Source organism: Carassius gibelio, chromosome B20 (genome assembly GCF_023724105.1).
Source record: "Carassius gibelio isolate Cgi1373 ecotype wild population from Czech Republic chromosome B20, carGib1.2-hapl.c, whole genome shotgun sequence".
Taxonomy (NCBI): Eukaryota; Metazoa; Chordata; class Actinopteri; order Cypriniformes; family Cyprinidae; genus Carassius; species Carassius gibelio.
In genome coordinates, this window is record NC_068415.1 from 13507309 (window position 1) to 13523672 (window position 16364).

At 38.7% G+C, this 16364-nt stretch overlaps 2 protein-coding genes across 3 annotated transcripts; one reads left to right on the forward strand and one right to left on the reverse strand.

Annotated features, from left to right (window-relative positions):
* Positions 1 to 68: 68 nt before the first annotated feature.
* Positions 69 to 10332, reverse strand: ppat (phosphoribosyl pyrophosphate amidotransferase). The gene is made up of 11 exons (XM_052586568.1): positions 10189 to 10332; positions 4001 to 4067; positions 3654 to 3860; positions 3441 to 3553; positions 3169 to 3314; positions 2606 to 2678; positions 2340 to 2491; positions 1067 to 1194; positions 759 to 980; positions 550 to 670; positions 69 to 414 (listed from the first exon to the last, which is right to left on the reverse strand). The coding sequence occupies exons 1-11, from the start codon at positions 10314 to 10316 to the stop codon at positions 251 to 253; spliced, it is 1521 nt and encodes a 506-aa protein (XP_052442528.1). The 5' UTR covers positions 10317 to 10332; the 3' UTR covers positions 69 to 250.
* On the forward strand, positions 5470 to 15221 carry paics (phosphoribosylaminoimidazole carboxylase, phosphoribosylaminoimidazole succinocarboxamide synthetase). 2 transcript variants are annotated; one of them, XM_052586562.1, is made up of 15 exons: positions 5470 to 5909; positions 6584 to 6973; positions 7062 to 7130; positions 7221 to 7958; positions 8533 to 8610; positions 9022 to 9197; positions 10921 to 10957; positions 11404 to 11601; positions 12240 to 12418; positions 12544 to 12723; positions 12835 to 12948; positions 13143 to 13226; positions 13978 to 14158; positions 14299 to 14457; positions 14917 to 15221. In XM_052586562.1, the coding sequence occupies exons 1-15, from the start codon at positions 5531 to 5533 to the stop codon at positions 15081 to 15083; spliced, it is 3129 nt and encodes a 1042-aa protein (XP_052442522.1). In that variant the 5' UTR covers positions 5470 to 5530; the 3' UTR covers positions 15084 to 15221. The 2 variants fall into 2 exon arrangements, with proteins under 2 accessions (XP_052442522.1, XP_052442523.1); XM_052586563.1 differs by lacking the exons at positions 5470 to 5909; positions 6584 to 6973; positions 7062 to 7130; ... (1 more) ...; positions 8533 to 8610; positions 9022 to 9197 and adding an exon at positions 10433 to 10581.
* The last annotated feature ends 1143 nt before the right edge of the window (positions 15222 to 16364 follow it).

Below are 16364 nucleotides of genomic sequence, written 5' to 3' on the forward strand. Positions count from 1 at the left end.
TCTGACAGCAACCAGAATGCTTTCAATGCTTTTGCAGCTCTTCAAAGGAATGTTTGAAAATTGAAAAATGTATGGAATGTTTTATTTGAATTCTAACACGGAGTATGGCCTGCCTAATGACATTTACAACTGTAACAAATGTTAAAGCAGCACCAAAGTTTTAATTACGGTCTTAGTCATTTAAACAATTTCAAAAGAAACAAAAAACTACTCTATACAGAGATGAATGGACATTTATGTGGGCCGAAATTCACCACTCCAGCTCCACTGGGTATTTTCCTGTGAGGCAGGCTGTGCAATGACCCAATCTAGTAGTCTTCGTGCTGATCCTCTCATCTTTCCCACGTGACTCTATCCCACTTTGAACAGCAGATACCAGACCTTCAACTGACAGATAACGCACACTTGTAGCACCTGTTCAAAGCAAAGGAAATATAATTATCAATTACGTTTTTCTATTTTCAGATGGGAATTGTTTTTATACTTCTCATAATTTGTGTATTCATTACAAAACCTTAGCGACTAGGCAAATCTCTGCTCCTGACTTACCAATATAACCTGCTATATCCTCAAACTCTGGCTTATTAGCAATGAGCTCCTCTTTGGTAGGAATGTTAATGCCCATGTAGCACGGGAACCGGATTGGAGGTGATGCAACTCGAATGTGGACCTGTGATGTGACATCACAAAGACACTGTGTTGGTTAAAACACATCAAAGTAGTTAACTTACAGTACTGATTGAAATATATTTTTTTACCTCCGTTGCACCTGCTTCTTTCAGCAGTTTAATAATAGGGGAGATGGTGTTACCCCTCACAATGGAATCATCAATAAGCACCACTCGTTTGCCAGCAAAGTTATCAGTCAATGCCCCAAACTTCTTGGCAACTCCAAGCTGACGTAGGCGAGTGTTTGGTTGAATGAACGTTCTGCCCACGTAGCGGTTCTTACACAGCACCTCTACATATGGAAGGCCAGACTGAGAAAGAGACCGAATATAAAATTTCGTAAGGGCACAACCAATAAAGCATTAAGACTGATGTGTACCGCATCATTATTACTCACTTGTTGTGCGTATCCTAATGCTGCAGGTGTGGCTGATTCTGGAACAGTGCTCACTACATCAGCATCAGTGGGAGCCTCAATGGCCAACTGCCGTCCACAGCGCTGCCTCACTGTATATACCATCTGACCTGCAAGACAGAAAAAAAACAACATTTCACCTATTACTATAATGTCATGATTTTTATATTTACTACCGTTAAAATGTTTGTGGTCAGTAAGGTTTGTTTCAGGAATTAAATTTTTTATTTACTAAAATAACATTTAGTTCTGTGATGGCAAAGCTGAATTTTCAGCATCATTATAGTCTTATTCAGTGTCAAATGATCCTTCAGTAATCATTCTAATATGCTGATTTGCTGCTCATGGAATACTGTATTTTTTTATTGTTACCAATGTTGAGAATGATTGTGCTGCTTAATATTTGAAAGAAAATAGACCAGGATATGTTTTTTTTAATCAAGATTCTTTGATAAACAGACAGTTTATGAGTACAACAGTTATTTTTCTTGGTTAATTCCCTGCTGGCAAGATGCGTTTTGGATTAAAAAAAAAATTGTTAGAGCAATTTTAGTTTTTAACAGCAGATGGCACTGCATGCTTTAGAAATTGCAGTACATTGATCGCTTCCAGTTCCTCACACACACACACACACACACACACACACACACACACACACACACACACACACACACACACACACACACACACACACACACACACACACACACCACTTAAACTTTTAATTATCATTCATTAAGTTTGAAAAGTTTAAAGTGAATTACCAGAGTGTTCACACTAGCCTGTGTTTACATTATTCTAATGTCATAAAAGCTGAGGTACAAGAACATTTAACTTAAATTACTCCGCTCTTAAAAACAGTTAAAAACTAGGCAAGAGCACCATCAGCTTTTAAAAACTAAGCTCAGAATCGATTCCTCAATCGAAGAGAATCACAATGCATTCGACAAATGGCAGAATCGATCTTACAAGTATGGAAACGTCAACACCCATAATGCACCATGTTAGATCTGACTATCAGTCAGGCATCATATGACGGACATTTACTGAAAAATAAACCAGGAGATCTGAGTGCAGGAAACAGGGAGAAACTTTACAGCTGGTTCATTTACATATACTTTCGACATCTGTAACAATAAAAGGTGGTTGAAAGTCTTACTGACACCAATCATTTGGTTAAACCCAAACGTTACTGTTAGATCAAGCTTTCCTTTCACTCGAAACAAAATAATGATTTTAAACATTATGAACTTGCCTTCAAATATGGAGTCTGGCCTGGCAAAGTACACATACTCAAATATGCAGAAGGCAGGAGGGTCTCCCTCTGGGCGTGGGACAACACTTAGGCTCTTCAGTCCGTTTTTAGAGATCTGGACGATCTCTCCAGGCTGTACTTCACGATAATACCTGATGACAGAAAAATAAAAACATACATATTAAACAAACTCATAAAATAAGCAACAGCTACTGTGTGCAGGCTTAGGGATGGAAACTCATTCTGTTGGAATGATGTGAACACACTTTGCACCAATGGACTGGAAGCTACAGGACTCAGAAGAGACCACCCAGCCTTCTGTGTCTGCTTCTCCTGCACCTACAGAATAAAAAAATAAATAAATTTAGCACCATCCTAGACCAAAGGTACAGCACATGCTCCCCCTGCAGTAGTGATGGGTTGTTCTTGAACGATTCATCCATTTTTAACTAATCTTTAATGTGACTCTTGAAGAATGAGTCATCTCGAATTTCTCTATCCAATGCGGTCATGTCACGTGACAAAAGAACGAACGATAGGTTAAAGCCTTTTATACAGTCTATGGTTAAAGCTTATGGGTCTGTCACGTGATGAAAGAACGACTTAAATTATAGTTTTTTATTGTTTGTAGTGTGATCAACGTATGCGTAAGTCCTAGTAAACATGTTAGGAAGTTACATGTAACATTTTAATTATATTTTGATAAAATAAATGACTAAAAAAAAAATGTTTTCTTTGTTGAACAAGACTCCAAGGTCCGAGTCAGTAAAATGATCCGAACTTCCCATCACTACCCGGCAGCTCTTGCCCTCAATGCTGAATCACACACCTGAGCTGTGAAGTTTTGAGATGGGTACTAGACGTCCAATAGATAGAGGCCTGTTTCCATAGGGGTCTCTCACAGCATAGATTACATCTTTATACATAACTAGCAATGAGTATGATGTAGGTGTCTCTGTCATCAGATTCTTTATGCTAAGAGAAACAAGCAATACAAATACATTAAAATTAAGTTATATAATACAAATACAAAAAAAATTGCAATCATTAATACAGACAAGCAGTGACCCAATCAGATGAGGAAAGACGTGCAGAACATACCGAGCCACCCAATCAGGAGTATCTAGCTCCTCCATGGGTGGAGTCAAAGCAAGGAGCTGGGTAATAAGTTCACTGTCTGAGCTGGTGGAAAGGCCAACGCCATGACGCATAACCTACAACACACAAATACATTATATCAAATAGAAAAAAGCTCCTCTTTTTTCCTGAAACTCTTATGTGGAGTCTCATGTATCCCTATGAATCAAAGCCCACCTTTTTGCGCAGTGCAGAGGCATTGACCAGTTCTCCATTGTGTGCCACTGCAATCTTGCCATGCAGCGTGTCTACCACAAAAGGCTGGCAGTTCTGCAGCTCTGAAATGCCCGTGGTGGAGTAACGCGTATGTCCGATGCCTAGGTTGCCGTTGCGCAGCTTCAGCAAATCCTCTGCTTTAAAAGCTGTATTCACTAAACCCATGCCCTGTGAGAAGCAATTATGTCAGGCATGTCTAATCTTGCATTCATTGCTGTACGTTGAAGTGTGTTGGCCCGTGGGACAGGAACAAACCATGTTTAAGTGATGCTGTATGCATCGAAATGCTGTTATTCCTAGTACATTACCTTGAGGGTGGTGTATGTCGGTGAGTTTGTTCCAGTACTCGTGGCAATCCCAGCACTCTCCTGGCCCCTATTGAACAAAGAGTACTGTAAAAAAGTACTGTTTTTTTTTCACATTAATGATCTACAATAAATTATGCAGATTTAGAATTGTCTTGCACAAATTTTCAAAGATGTACAAATAAGAAATGTGGTGTCATTTCATTTTTTTTTTTTAATTTAATTTTATTCAGTAAGGGCATATTAAATTATATATAACAAATACAGTAAAGACATTTATAATGATTTGTGAAGGATCATGTGACACTGATAATGGCTGAAAATTCAGCTTTGCCATCACAGGAATAAATTACAAAAATCTAATAAAAAATGTATTTTAACTTTAAAAAGTACATTTCATATAATCAGCACATGAGATCATCACTGTCATAGTTTGAATGTTGTTGTTCCTAAAGATGCACAATAAATATCGTCTAATATTTAATGCTCATATCTTCTCAGTAAAGCTGGTTCTGTAATTAGCGGTAACTCTCTACACGTGCGTGATTTCATATGGAGCAGCATTTAATACACAGAGCCGTTTTTCACTGACAGGCTGCGCAAAATATGATCGTGGTTTGGTACAGCTTGTCAATAAACAACGGCTCTGTGTAGTAAATGATGCTCCATGTGTAATCATGCACTAGAGATTTACAGCAAATTAAATAGTGTCGTCACGGCTAGTTAGGACAAAACCTCTGATTAACATGGAAAATATACCTTTGTTGCATATAGTTAGGACATGATTTTAAACAGATTTACTATTAATTTATTGATGTGTTTACTTTTTTGAATGAAGTAATGTATCTTTAATCTATTTTTCCTTTTCCAGAAATATAGAGACGAACTGATGGTGTTTGTTGAAGCGATTACTGCAGGTGGTAATCCATTAGAAAACATTTCTTTGCAAGACTAGAATCTGTATATAGCATGTGTCCTTCCCATTCTTCCACTTTTCTACTTTACACAAAAAAAATCTAAATCAAGCCAAATCTGTTTTTATGAGTGAATGACTGCACAGAGTGTGACTAAAGCAGATCAAACTGGTTTATGTGAAGCGGTTAGCCAGAGAATGAGATAGGGGGAGGGGAATTAGAGCGAGCATGAGAGAGCGAGAGAGAGAGAGACTGAAAGCATGAGGAAAAGCATAGACAGTTCATCACAAAGATGTGACTAAATAAACTGAAATTACATTCAAATTAGACACGTTAGCACAGCCAAACGCCTCCGAGCATTTTCCACGTGTCTTATTGAGTAAGATCAACAGAAAGTGCAGCTCATTTGCCAAGCCACTTCTCGCATTTCTTCCCCAGCCCTCCCCCACGCACGCAGCTTAAGCCAGTCATGTGGCTGTTCTCGGTCACATGACTGTTCTAACTGGCTCAGTCGTCTGGTTGCCTTGGACACTGAGCTTAAAATCAACAGGGAGGGGGAGCAGGGAGGATAAAGGCAGAGGTGAACAAACAGAAGCCATTTCTAGGCAAGCTTAGAAACATGGAGCCTGAAACAGACCAACAAAGGCATGCTGGGGAGGACAAGAGGCAGAGGGACACTGCTGGACACTGGAGAGGGGAGGAAGTGAAAACTCTGCTTTCTGTGTGGAGGGAGAGACAAGCCTGGGAAGAGGAAGAAAGCAGGGCCAAGTATGAGGGCATCTCAAGCCGTCTGAGAGAGCTTGGGGTGTGTAGGGACTGGCTTGACTGTAAGGCCCAGAGTAGGAGCATGGCTCTTCCAGACTGGAGGCCTACGCAGACCGCCTACAAACACTCTTCTGCAGATAGCAGGCCACCGACCCAAAGGCCTTACATTGCAGATGAAGAGCTTACAGCTGCCAGAAGAGAGGAGCCTGCTTCACTGCCAGCTCTTCAGGAAGGTAACAATCACAAGATTAACAAAGCTACAACGTTTTTGGAAGAAGCATTGGAGTTAAAATGGTATATTTGCTCTCTTTTGATATTTTATAGGTAGCTTGCATAATTAAACAATTACAATAAAATAAAGAAATTATATACAATTAAATAATTTAAAAAGTAACTTTTATTCTACAACAATAACAATGGTTTTCGTCCAGGGGAGCAGGGCCCACTAGGGGGCCTCCAAATTACTTAAATGTGTAAAAAAATAAAAATAAAAAAAAAGACAAAAAAAGACAAAAAAAAGCTAAACTAATTAAAAATATTTTTTTTTAAACTAATTCTTATATAATTCCCCCCTCAACAACATATTTGAAAACAGACCTTACATTGACTTGAAAAACTTACTTTTTTAATGAACACATTATGTCAAACACAAACAATTTACTGGGTAGAAATTGTAAGTAAAACTTATTTTTAAAACATTCTTATCCTTAATTGTCTTTCTGAAAAATCTGAAACAAGTGGACAAGTCATGGGGCTGAATTTTTTTGTGGTCTATGGCCTTGTAGTCAAAAAGTTTAAAAACCTGGTGGATTTTAAAAACCCACCTGGTGGGTGTATAAATCCAGCCACTATTGTTTATACTTATGTCGCCAAACCTGATTTTAAGCAAGAACCAATTTACTTCTAGGACTGGAAGGAGGAAGGCACTGGTCTGACAAGGAGGTTCGGGCTCTCCTTACCGTTTGGTCCGACAAGGAGGTTCACAAACAGCTCCAACGCTCCCACAGAAACAAGGCCATCTTCCAGGAGATGGCACGCCGGCTGGAACGGCAGCATGGCGTGGTGCGTGACTGGAGACAGTGCCGCACCAAATACAAGAACATGAAATATGACTACAAAGTCAGCAGAAGTCAAGGCCGGCCGATAAGGTTCTTTGCTGAGCTTGATGCTATAATGCAGGGCAAAGACATTGAGGGTGGATTTGATGAGGACGAGTCATCTAGGAACATACCAGACATGGACCAGGTGGCCATGAGGCGTGAACCTGTTGAAGAACAGGTTATTAAGATCGATGACGGTAAGATCTGTTATTATTTACAACAAAATGGTGCTGGTTCAAGTTTGCCATTAAATTCACCTCCTGCATCTGCATGCCTTTCTTTAAGATGAAAGTCTGGCAGAGATGCAAACAATAATGAATGCCGCCACTCATCCACTGATTGCAAGAGAGACAGGTGAGTTCTAATTTAAATGGAAACGTTCAATGTTGTTTCAACATCTTCAACTTAAAAAATAAAAAATTAAAATAAAAAATTCTGCTTCAGCGACCACAGCAGCAGCCACAAACGAGATGAACATAATCACAGTGCATGACTCGGGCAGAAACTGGAGTGAGGAAGAGGTGGCCGCACTGCTTCAGATCTGGGCCGAAGAAGGGATTCAGAGACAGCTACAGGGCTCAACCAGAAACAAAGACATATTCGTGCAGATTTCACGCAGGCTTCTACAGCAGGGCGTGGAAAGGGACTGGAAACAGTGTCGCACCAAGTACAAAAACCTGAAGTACCTCTACCGGTCTCTGCAGAGAGGAAAGGCCGATATCGGAGATCCTCGCCGTGTCATGAGATTTTACGAACAGCTGGATGCCCTTTTGTCCAAGCCTCCTAGAAGTCGACTGAGCTATGCCAAGTTTTCTGACACAAACAATACACTGAGAAACTCTAGGATGTTTACTCAACCAACATTTGAGGAGCACTCAATGGGTGGACTTCCACAGGGGGACAATAACATTGTTGCGGTTAGATATGACCAGCCACCCATAGATGAGGCCACTTTGAGATCTCCTGCCATTTCTGCAAGGGTCTTTCAGAACCAAAGTGAGTCCGAAAGGATTTTAACAAGACCAGAGGAAGTATCAGATGTTGAATATGGAATGCCTGAAATGAATGCCACGGTTGTGAGGTCAACTGGCAGCCCTCAGATAGAATATGAACAGCATGTCTCCTCTGACTCCATTACAGCTGTTATATATGACGACAGTCTTAAGTACAGAAGGATCCCAGGTAAAAAAAATGAATTACACCAGTGGTTCTCAACTGATTTTGCATCAGATTTGACATGTGGTGGACCAAAGCATGACCACTTTTTTATCATATAAAAGTAAACTAAATGAAAAAGTGAAATAAAAGTTCTTAAAATTAAACACATGTAACATGGATTTGATTTATTTTAAGACTTCAAAAGACAATACTACACTGCATCAATATACTGGTTCAATTCGATTCAATTTATTTTAACTGGCAATGTTTTGTTCATGGTTTTTGAAAATGAGGGAATGTTTGAGGATGATGCAACCAGTCCATGTTGCATTTTCTTACAGGCGAATTTGTAAAACGATACAAAATATGCATTACAAAATATGGAAAGCATTTTTCTCCCTTAAAAAAGAAGGCCTATTTATTTTGTTATACTAATTACACAATATTGCATTTTATTATTTGTATTTAGTATTGTTTCTTCCTCTGCTGGTAGCGACACTATTGCTCATGACCCACCAGTTGAGAACCACTGACTTATCCTTTTAAATTAAATGTTTTGTGTTTTTCCTCAATATGTGTGCATACATTTCCAATGTAGACAGCAGTGACCCATCATACACAAGTGGAGAGCATGCAGCCGCTACCAAAGGAAGAAAGAGGAAAGCTGCAGATGAAGGTTTTTCATTATTTTCTCCTCACTACAAGAGAGACATATTCAAATAATGTAATGAGCAGAGTGAGACTCAGGTGTGAGTCAATCTTGTGACTTCAGTTTAACTAATAGAATCAAGATAGGAACAAGAACACATTCATAAGATACATGGACAGCATTTCAAAACAGATGAAAATGATTACATTTGTATACAATACAACAGTGGCAAACAATCATGAACTTTTCTGTCATTTGTATTTCAAAAGAAAGGAAATCAGGATGAGTCATTACACTATAATAAAATAAAATATATTGATTATTAAACATATATAAGGCTTATTATAAAAATCAGTCTCTATTATTATAGTTTTTTTTTGACCAAGGTAGCATATTAGGAAATTTTCTATAACCCTTAACACTTCATCTTGTGTTTAGGGGATCGTTTGCTTTGTAAACAGTTTCATCAGAGCACTGATGATGGAGAAAGCAGCACAGACTGGTCTGAGAATATAGACTTCCAATGCAAAGAAGAGGAGGATCAATACATTCCGATCATGGAGATCACCTCTGTGTGTTCAATGGCGTCTAATGCAATCACGTCTGAACAATCGGTGAGATGGCAGGACAATGGAAGTCTATTGATCTGTGATTCAGCTGCATAGCTGCAGGGTATTGCAAAACATTACTGCATGTGCATTTTTTAACTATGAGCTATATCAGCATTTGTAGTACTATGTAACAGTAAGAGAACAGAGTAGGCAGTTACAAAAGTTAATTATGCATGTCACTACATTCCATGCAAACCATATGTAAAACAAGTGATTTGTTTAATGTCAGTGTTTTCTAGCAAGGAAGATTTCCAACCACATGGAGATCCATGCTGAAAAAAACTACTTAAACCAGCCTAGATTTTATTTGCTGGTTTTAGCTGGAGTAAACTGGTCTTTCAGCCTGACCATCTGAAAACTGCCCAAAACCCCTAAAAAAACAGCCTGACCAGACTGGGAGAAAAGCTAAAACAAGCACGCTTAGACATCCCCAGTAGGAATATATAAATAATGTGACAATGTATCCTATATGCTTCAAAATTCCAAAAAGACAATATTAACATAAAATAATAAATATATAGGGGGAAAAAAACTATTTCTAAATGTGGTACAATAACTCTGTTAAGATTTGTAGAAGGTACTGATTAAGATAAAGCTTTTTGAATATTGGGCAACCCAGATTGAGTGGGGTCAGGGGTGGGTGGTCCTTGTCTCTAACCAGGCTGAAAAAAAAAAAACTTTTAACACCATTTACTTGCTTGCTTAGTCTCTATGTGAGATGTAAATTAGGTAAAATAGATCCCTGTTGAAAAAACGAAACAAAAACATTTAAAAAACATTCGAAGATGTACTTTTGCTTGTCTGAACTGGTTAACGATGGTCATCCATATCCAACAAACAGTCTAGCCAGGTTGGGAAACCAGCAAACCTAGTTATATTTTTTCAGCAAAGATGCTCTTAATATGTTTGTTCTATAGTAATGGTCTCACACAATAACTCCACAGTAGAAGTCACTCTATAGGAACCAGCACATTAGCAGCAGAAGCACACTTACCTGTGCTGCAAAGCAACAAGTCCAAGTGTCAAAATCTGCGCCACCTCCAGTTGTGTTGGCCATTCTCCCGCCGCCACACAGCCGAACACCCCGCATTCCTCCCCAATGCCCGACTCCTCAAACTCCATGTCCTCGTCTCTGAGGCGAGCTGAATGGCTTTGTAGTGTTAGCGTGTAACGTTATATGATTTCCACGCTGCCTGGAGTCACTCGAACCACGTGTTTCCTCACACAGCCGAACAAGTGGCGGAGGATCTGGCAACACAAATGCTCAAATGAAAAAAAAAAACTCCAGCTCTGAAGTCAAAGTTACAGGACATGGAAAAATAGGAAAGTTTTTTGGGAAAAAATAGCAAGTTTTATCCAATCAATAACTTAAAACGTACAAAGTCTGGTAGGTAAATTGTGACGAACGCGATCAATGTCTTGCACAACGCGCCCTAAGTTCATTGTAGTTCGCAAAGATTTACTTAGTATGATTGTTTGTTTCTAAATGATATCAATAGATAAGTGTTTTTTTTAAGTATGCAGTTTAAGATGTTGTTCACGTGGTGAAGATGGCATTACCCTGATTGGTGTTTATGAATCGGCAGAGAGTGTCGTAACGCGTTACTCTTGTGTCTTACTCCCCCGAGACGCATTTTATATCAGTCTTTCTCTGAAGTTCAGTTACTGAAACATTTACCTGAAACCCAGCGACACAGAATAATCAAGTGTCTAATCATATTTGCAGGAAAAACGAAGCTCAACAACCATGTCGAACACAACAGGTAAGTTTGGTTTTATTTGTCTGCTTGATTTCTCTCTTCACCATGTTTTACCTTTGTGCAATTGCGCAATGCATAAAATGCACACATGTGGCGGGAAATAATAGTTCAGCTCTTTTGTTAAACAGAATCAGTAGCATTACTTGAGGTAATATGGTAGTATCTCATTTTTCAGCCAAGCTAAATCATAATACGGGTCAATGTCAAGTCTGTATAAATAAAGTAGAAATCTTTGAAAATCTAGTTTACGTCACGTAACAGATTTTTCCCCCCTATGCTTATTTAGTCCATTTGTCCTCAACACAACATGTCTTTTCATAAAAAAAATTCAAGAGCAAAAAAGCATAATGTCATAGACCCATATGTGCTTGTTCACTATAATTTGCAGTGATTTACATCTTAAAGTCACATACATTGACATCAATTAATATGTATTGTTATTTCTGTAGAACTGAAATTAGGAGAAAAACTGAACGAGGGTAAGACCAAGCAGATCTTTGAGCTTGTGGAGGAGCCAGGTCATGTTCTGGTCCAGTCTAAAGATCAGATCACAGCGGGCAATGCGGTTCGGAAGGATCAGATGGAGGGCAAAGCAGCTATTGCCAACAAGACCACCAGCTGTGTGTTCAAACTTTTACAGGATTCTGGTGAGATTTCCTTATTTATATTTAATATGTGTATAAGCTGGTTAATTTTATTTGCACATAATATTCATTCAGAATAAATGATGACAGTACTGTACTGTAAACAGGCAAGCAAGAAGTGCTGGTCCACAACATCATGTTTATTGAATAAAAATTCAGCGATGCAATAGTGCTCAAAGTCTTTTTTTTAATTTTTTTTTTATTAAATTTAGTTGAAGACATTCATGAGGTAGGCCCAAATTCAGTGTTGCAAGAGGTCCCTAGAGGGCATTTACTTTTAAATTAGTTGCCACAACCTCTGCCATTTTAGTGAATTAAAGTTGGTGTGTACACCATGTGCAGCTCCTGGTGAAGGTTTTGCTCTAGGGAAATGACTGCCTTGTGACAGCCATGCTTCCTTTAATTAAACTGAATATTCCACACATGCTTGCTTTGTTGAGGCTTTTAAGACTGCTGTCTCTGTTTCACTGTCTGAAAGCATGTTGTGTCTTTGTCGGTCATACCTATACTCTGCATAGTCAGTGTCAGTATGTCACTGTATCTTGCTGGAAAATGCCATTAATGTATTAGACAAATAATTGAGCCATTTCTAATAGGATGCACACAGTAATGCGAATCATGACTCTACCACTTTCTTTCAGGGTTTAAGACTGCTTTTGTCAGGCAGCATTCTGAGACTGCTTTTGTGGCGTCTCGATGTGAAATGATACCCATTGAGTGGGTCTGCAGAAGGATAGCCACAGGCTCCTTCCTCAAACGCAACCCTGGGGTCAAAGAGGGTTACCGCTTTGCTCCTCTGAAAATGGAGATGTTCTTTAAGGTGAGGTTTTGTTATTTAGAAATAAAGTGGTGGAGAAGGTTTTGTCATCCATGATATTTCAGAGTAATGTCATGCCATTTCCCATATTGATGCCTTCACTTTCTCTTCCATTGTTCTTTGTTCAGGATGATGCCAATAATGACCCTCAGTGGTCAGAGGAGCAGCTTTTGGCAGCTGGTTTTGAGCTGGCAGGTTTGACCATTGGCCGCTGTGAGGTGGACATCATGAGCAAAAGCACGGTGGCCATTTTTGAAGTCCTGGAGAAGGCTTGGGCCACACAGGACTGTACATTGGTGGATATGAAAGTAAGAAACCACTTTTGAAGGTAGTTTCTGTTAGTGTAACTGGGTGGTAGTGACATTTGCTATTATTGACCCCAACAGTAAATGTTTAATGGCCATAAACTTTCATTTTAGATTGAATTTGGTGTAAATGTGACCACTAAAGAGATCGTGTTGGCTGATGTGATTGACAACGACTCGTGGAGGCTCTGGCCTGCAGGGGATCGCAGCCAGCAGAAAGACAAACAGGTAAATAACCAAACACCTATACATGACAGGCATGAAAAGCAGAGTTAACTGAGAGTTTGGTATTAATTCTGAGAAAGCAGATATCCTGCTATGATAATGGTCTTTCCATAAACATGCTGATTACAGAGAATTAACCAACCTCTAGTGTGATCTATGTGAGTATGACTGTGTTTAACATGGTGTTCTTTGTGAAGGTGTACCGTGACCTGAAAGAAGTCACTCCTGAGGCCATGCAGATGGTGAAGAGAAACTTTGAGTGGGTTGCAGAGCGAGTCAAGGTACAATGTTTTTCAAAATGATTGTTTTTGTTGTGTTTGTTCTGTTACATTTCTACATTTCCTGCAACTTATGCATATATATTCAAATTAAAACTGCACAAAGTCAGCATTCAAATTCACCTTTTCTTTTTTTGAGCAATTCGTTTGTACATACACAAACATATGCACAAATTAAGTAAAAAATATCCTTTTTTGTTTTCTTTATTTTGTCTGCTAAAATGTCACCCTTTAAACCTTGCATTCATCTGCCTGTGCAACCAATCATAACCAAGTGCCTGCCCTATTTTTTGTCTTTTGATATTCATTACACTTGCATGTATTTTCCAGTATGAAGGAAAATATCTGCCTCTATTCTGCTTCATCACAACTTTAAACAAGTTTCTCACGATTTAAAAGTCGACTGCAGTCAGTTTAATTTATTATAACCCGCATCAAGAAGCTGAACATTCATATAGAGCTCTGTGACCTCGTGCTATCATCTTTCACCCCATTAACCTCTGAACACTGTGATGACCCCACCATCCCTCTTCCTCTAGTAAAGTCTTTCACAACATCTAAATGCATTTTTCCCAGTTTGAATGGATCTCACCAGCTTTCCTGACTAAATCTTTTTGTTGTTTTGCTGTTGTCAATGACACCACAATGCTTCATATCACACAAGTGCTATTTTTGTGGAGGATCCTAAGGAATCCTCCACTGTTGGTGACTGATGAGACTCTGTTTGTTTGTGTGTGTGTGTGTGTGTGTATAGCTGCTTCTGGAGTCACAGGCAAAAGGAAGAGTTGTAGTTCTAATGGGCTCTACTTCAGATGTGGCTCACTGTGAGAAGATTCGTAAGGCTTGTGGCTCTTATGGCATTCCCTGCCACCTTAGAGTCACCTCTGCCCATAAGGGCCCTGATGAGACACTCCGCATCAAAGCTGAATACGAGGGTATGACCAAACACAACTAACACTAAGAACAGAATGTCCTTTCTACAGATAAAAAAAAAAAAAAAAGCAACTGTTATTAATTACAGTGGTTAATGTTTTAAACCTCACTATTAAAATCTATCAGTTTTTTTTCTTCTCAGGTGATGGTGTACCCACCATCTTTGTTGCAGTGGCAGGCAGAAGTAATGGCCTGGGTCCTGTGATGTCAGGAAATACTGCGTATCCGATTATTAACTGTCCCCCTATTACCCCCGACTGGGGTGCTCAGGACATTTGGTCATCTCTTCGCATGCCTAGTGGTACAGATCAATTTAAATCTCTTTAAACATGACATGATTATCTGTTTGTAATTAGACTACAACAGAGTCAGTCAAAAATAAAGTAAAAACAATAATATTATGAAATATAATTAAAATTTAAAATAACTTATTTTTTAATAGAACATAACTTAATATAATTGAAAAATTGCTTAATTTTATAGAAATAGAAAGTCTATTTATTTGAAATAGGAATCTTTGTAATATTGTAAATGTCTCTACTGAACCTTCTAAAAGTCCTGAGACCTTTTTTGTAAAGAGAATTTGAACAAAGTTAAGCTAAATACAGTTTTAGCACAAATAAGCAGTAAAAAACCTGATTTCTCGCCATGAAAATAGCCACAGAACCTTGCATGGCATTAAACACAAACAAACTTGACTCTTGCGAGCAATTCAGTGGGTTCTTTTATATAAAAAACATTGTCATTCTTACTCTTTCAGGTCTGGGTTGCTCCACGGTTCTTTCTCCAGAAGCTGCTGCTCAGTTTGCAGCTCAGATCCTGGGTCTAAATGACCATTTGGTTTGGGCCAGACTTCGAGCATCCATGCTGAACACCTGGGTCTCCTTGAAGCAGGCTGACAAAAAGCTGCAACAGTGCAGCCTGTAATACACCAGCTTTTCATTCCGTTCAACCACTTTGTACATTTCTGCTTACATTTTTGTGTATGCACCTGTCATTGTCTTTAAACAATCCTATGTGAAATGCTGACTTCGATCTTACGTCAATAAACATTCCTTAATTGCATTTGTTGTACTCAAAAATGGAAATATGATAAAAGCCAAGGGTGTGATACACACTGTCTTAAATAATATGTGACCCTGGACCACAAAGCCAGTAATAAGTAAAACAGGTAGGCTATATTTGTAGCAGAAAATCATTAGGATATTAAGTAAAGATTATGTTCCATGACGATATTTTGTAATCTATAAAAATTAAATTTTTGATTAGTAATATGCATTGCTAAGAAATTTGTGGTTTTGTGGTTAAAATTGACCCTTATTATATGACTGGTTTTGTAGTCCAGGGTCACATATATGGCTGTATAATATACATATATAATTATGTACACATATATAAACATAGGTATATGTGTATAGACGTGCCTTCAAAAACCGGCAAGATGTAGTCATCTCAGCAGACAGGAACTGAGGCTAACATTGAATTTGGACGTACTTGATGCCATTTTTCAGTTTTCGGATGCAGCCTATACACAGATAGGTGAATTGTGTGAAAAATACTGTTTTTTTACACACGCAACATGAACACATGTTATATTGCACACTGTAAACACAACCAAAGCTTAAAAAAACACAAAAAACGTGACCTTTAATTTATGATGACACAAATCCAATAAGTAATTTACAAATCAACACACAAGCAACCATTCAAAAGTTAAAAAGTGCAAACTGGGCTCCACACATGCAGGTAAAGAGAAAGTTAGGCGTTGAAGCAGAGAGAAAAAAAAGAAACCGCTCCATATGTGCCAGTTGCTCCCCAAGACACACCAAAAATCACAGAAAATACTTTGAATTTTGCAAGGATCATTCTTTAAGATATATATTTGAAGGTGGTGCAGACATTTTATAGACACACATACACAGACTCCGGTAGGTTGTGGTTGCTTCTCTTCCTTTTTTCTTTTGGATGTGTGAAACAATGGCCCGGGCTAGTGATGCCACCTTGTGGACAGACTAATTAGTGCAAAAACAATGCATGTGTGCGACCTGAATGTACTCTTCCCTGTACCGGGTGAAGATGATTGGCAGGGTAACAGTTGAAAAGCCCTGCTCTATGTGATTGAGTTCGGGGGAGTTGTCTGGCCAAGGATTCAAAATTTCAGTGTAACGATCTTCGAGCCACTTTATCACTCTTGCTTTATGATGTGCT

Excerpts from the sequence above, each read along its gene's own strand:
- paics (XM_052586562.1), top strand. The coding sequence starts at position 5,531 with ATGGAGCCTGAAACAGACCAACAAAGGCATGCTGGGGAGGACAAGAGG. Across the intron at positions 5,910-6,583 it reads ACTGCCAGCTCTTCAGGAAG|GACTGGAAGGAGGAAGGCAC; the intron begins GTAACAATCACA and ends ATTTACTTCTAG. Across the intron at positions 14,159-14,298 it reads CATCAAAGCTGAATACGAGG|GTGATGGTGTACCCACCATC; the intron begins GTATGACCAAAC and ends TTTTCTTCTCAG.
- ppat (XM_052586568.1), bottom strand. The coding sequence starts at position 10,316 with ATGGAGTTTGAGGAGTCGGGCATTGGGGAGGAATGCGGGGTGTTCGGC. Across the intron at positions 3,315-3,440 it reads ACTCCTGATTGGGTGGCTCG|CATAAAGAATCTGATGACAG; the intron begins GTATGTTCTGCA and ends TGTTTCTCTTAG. Across the intron at positions 415-549 it reads GGATATAGCAGGTTATATTG|GTGCTACAAGTGTGCGTTAT; the intron begins GTAAGTCAGGAG and ends TGCTTTGAACAG.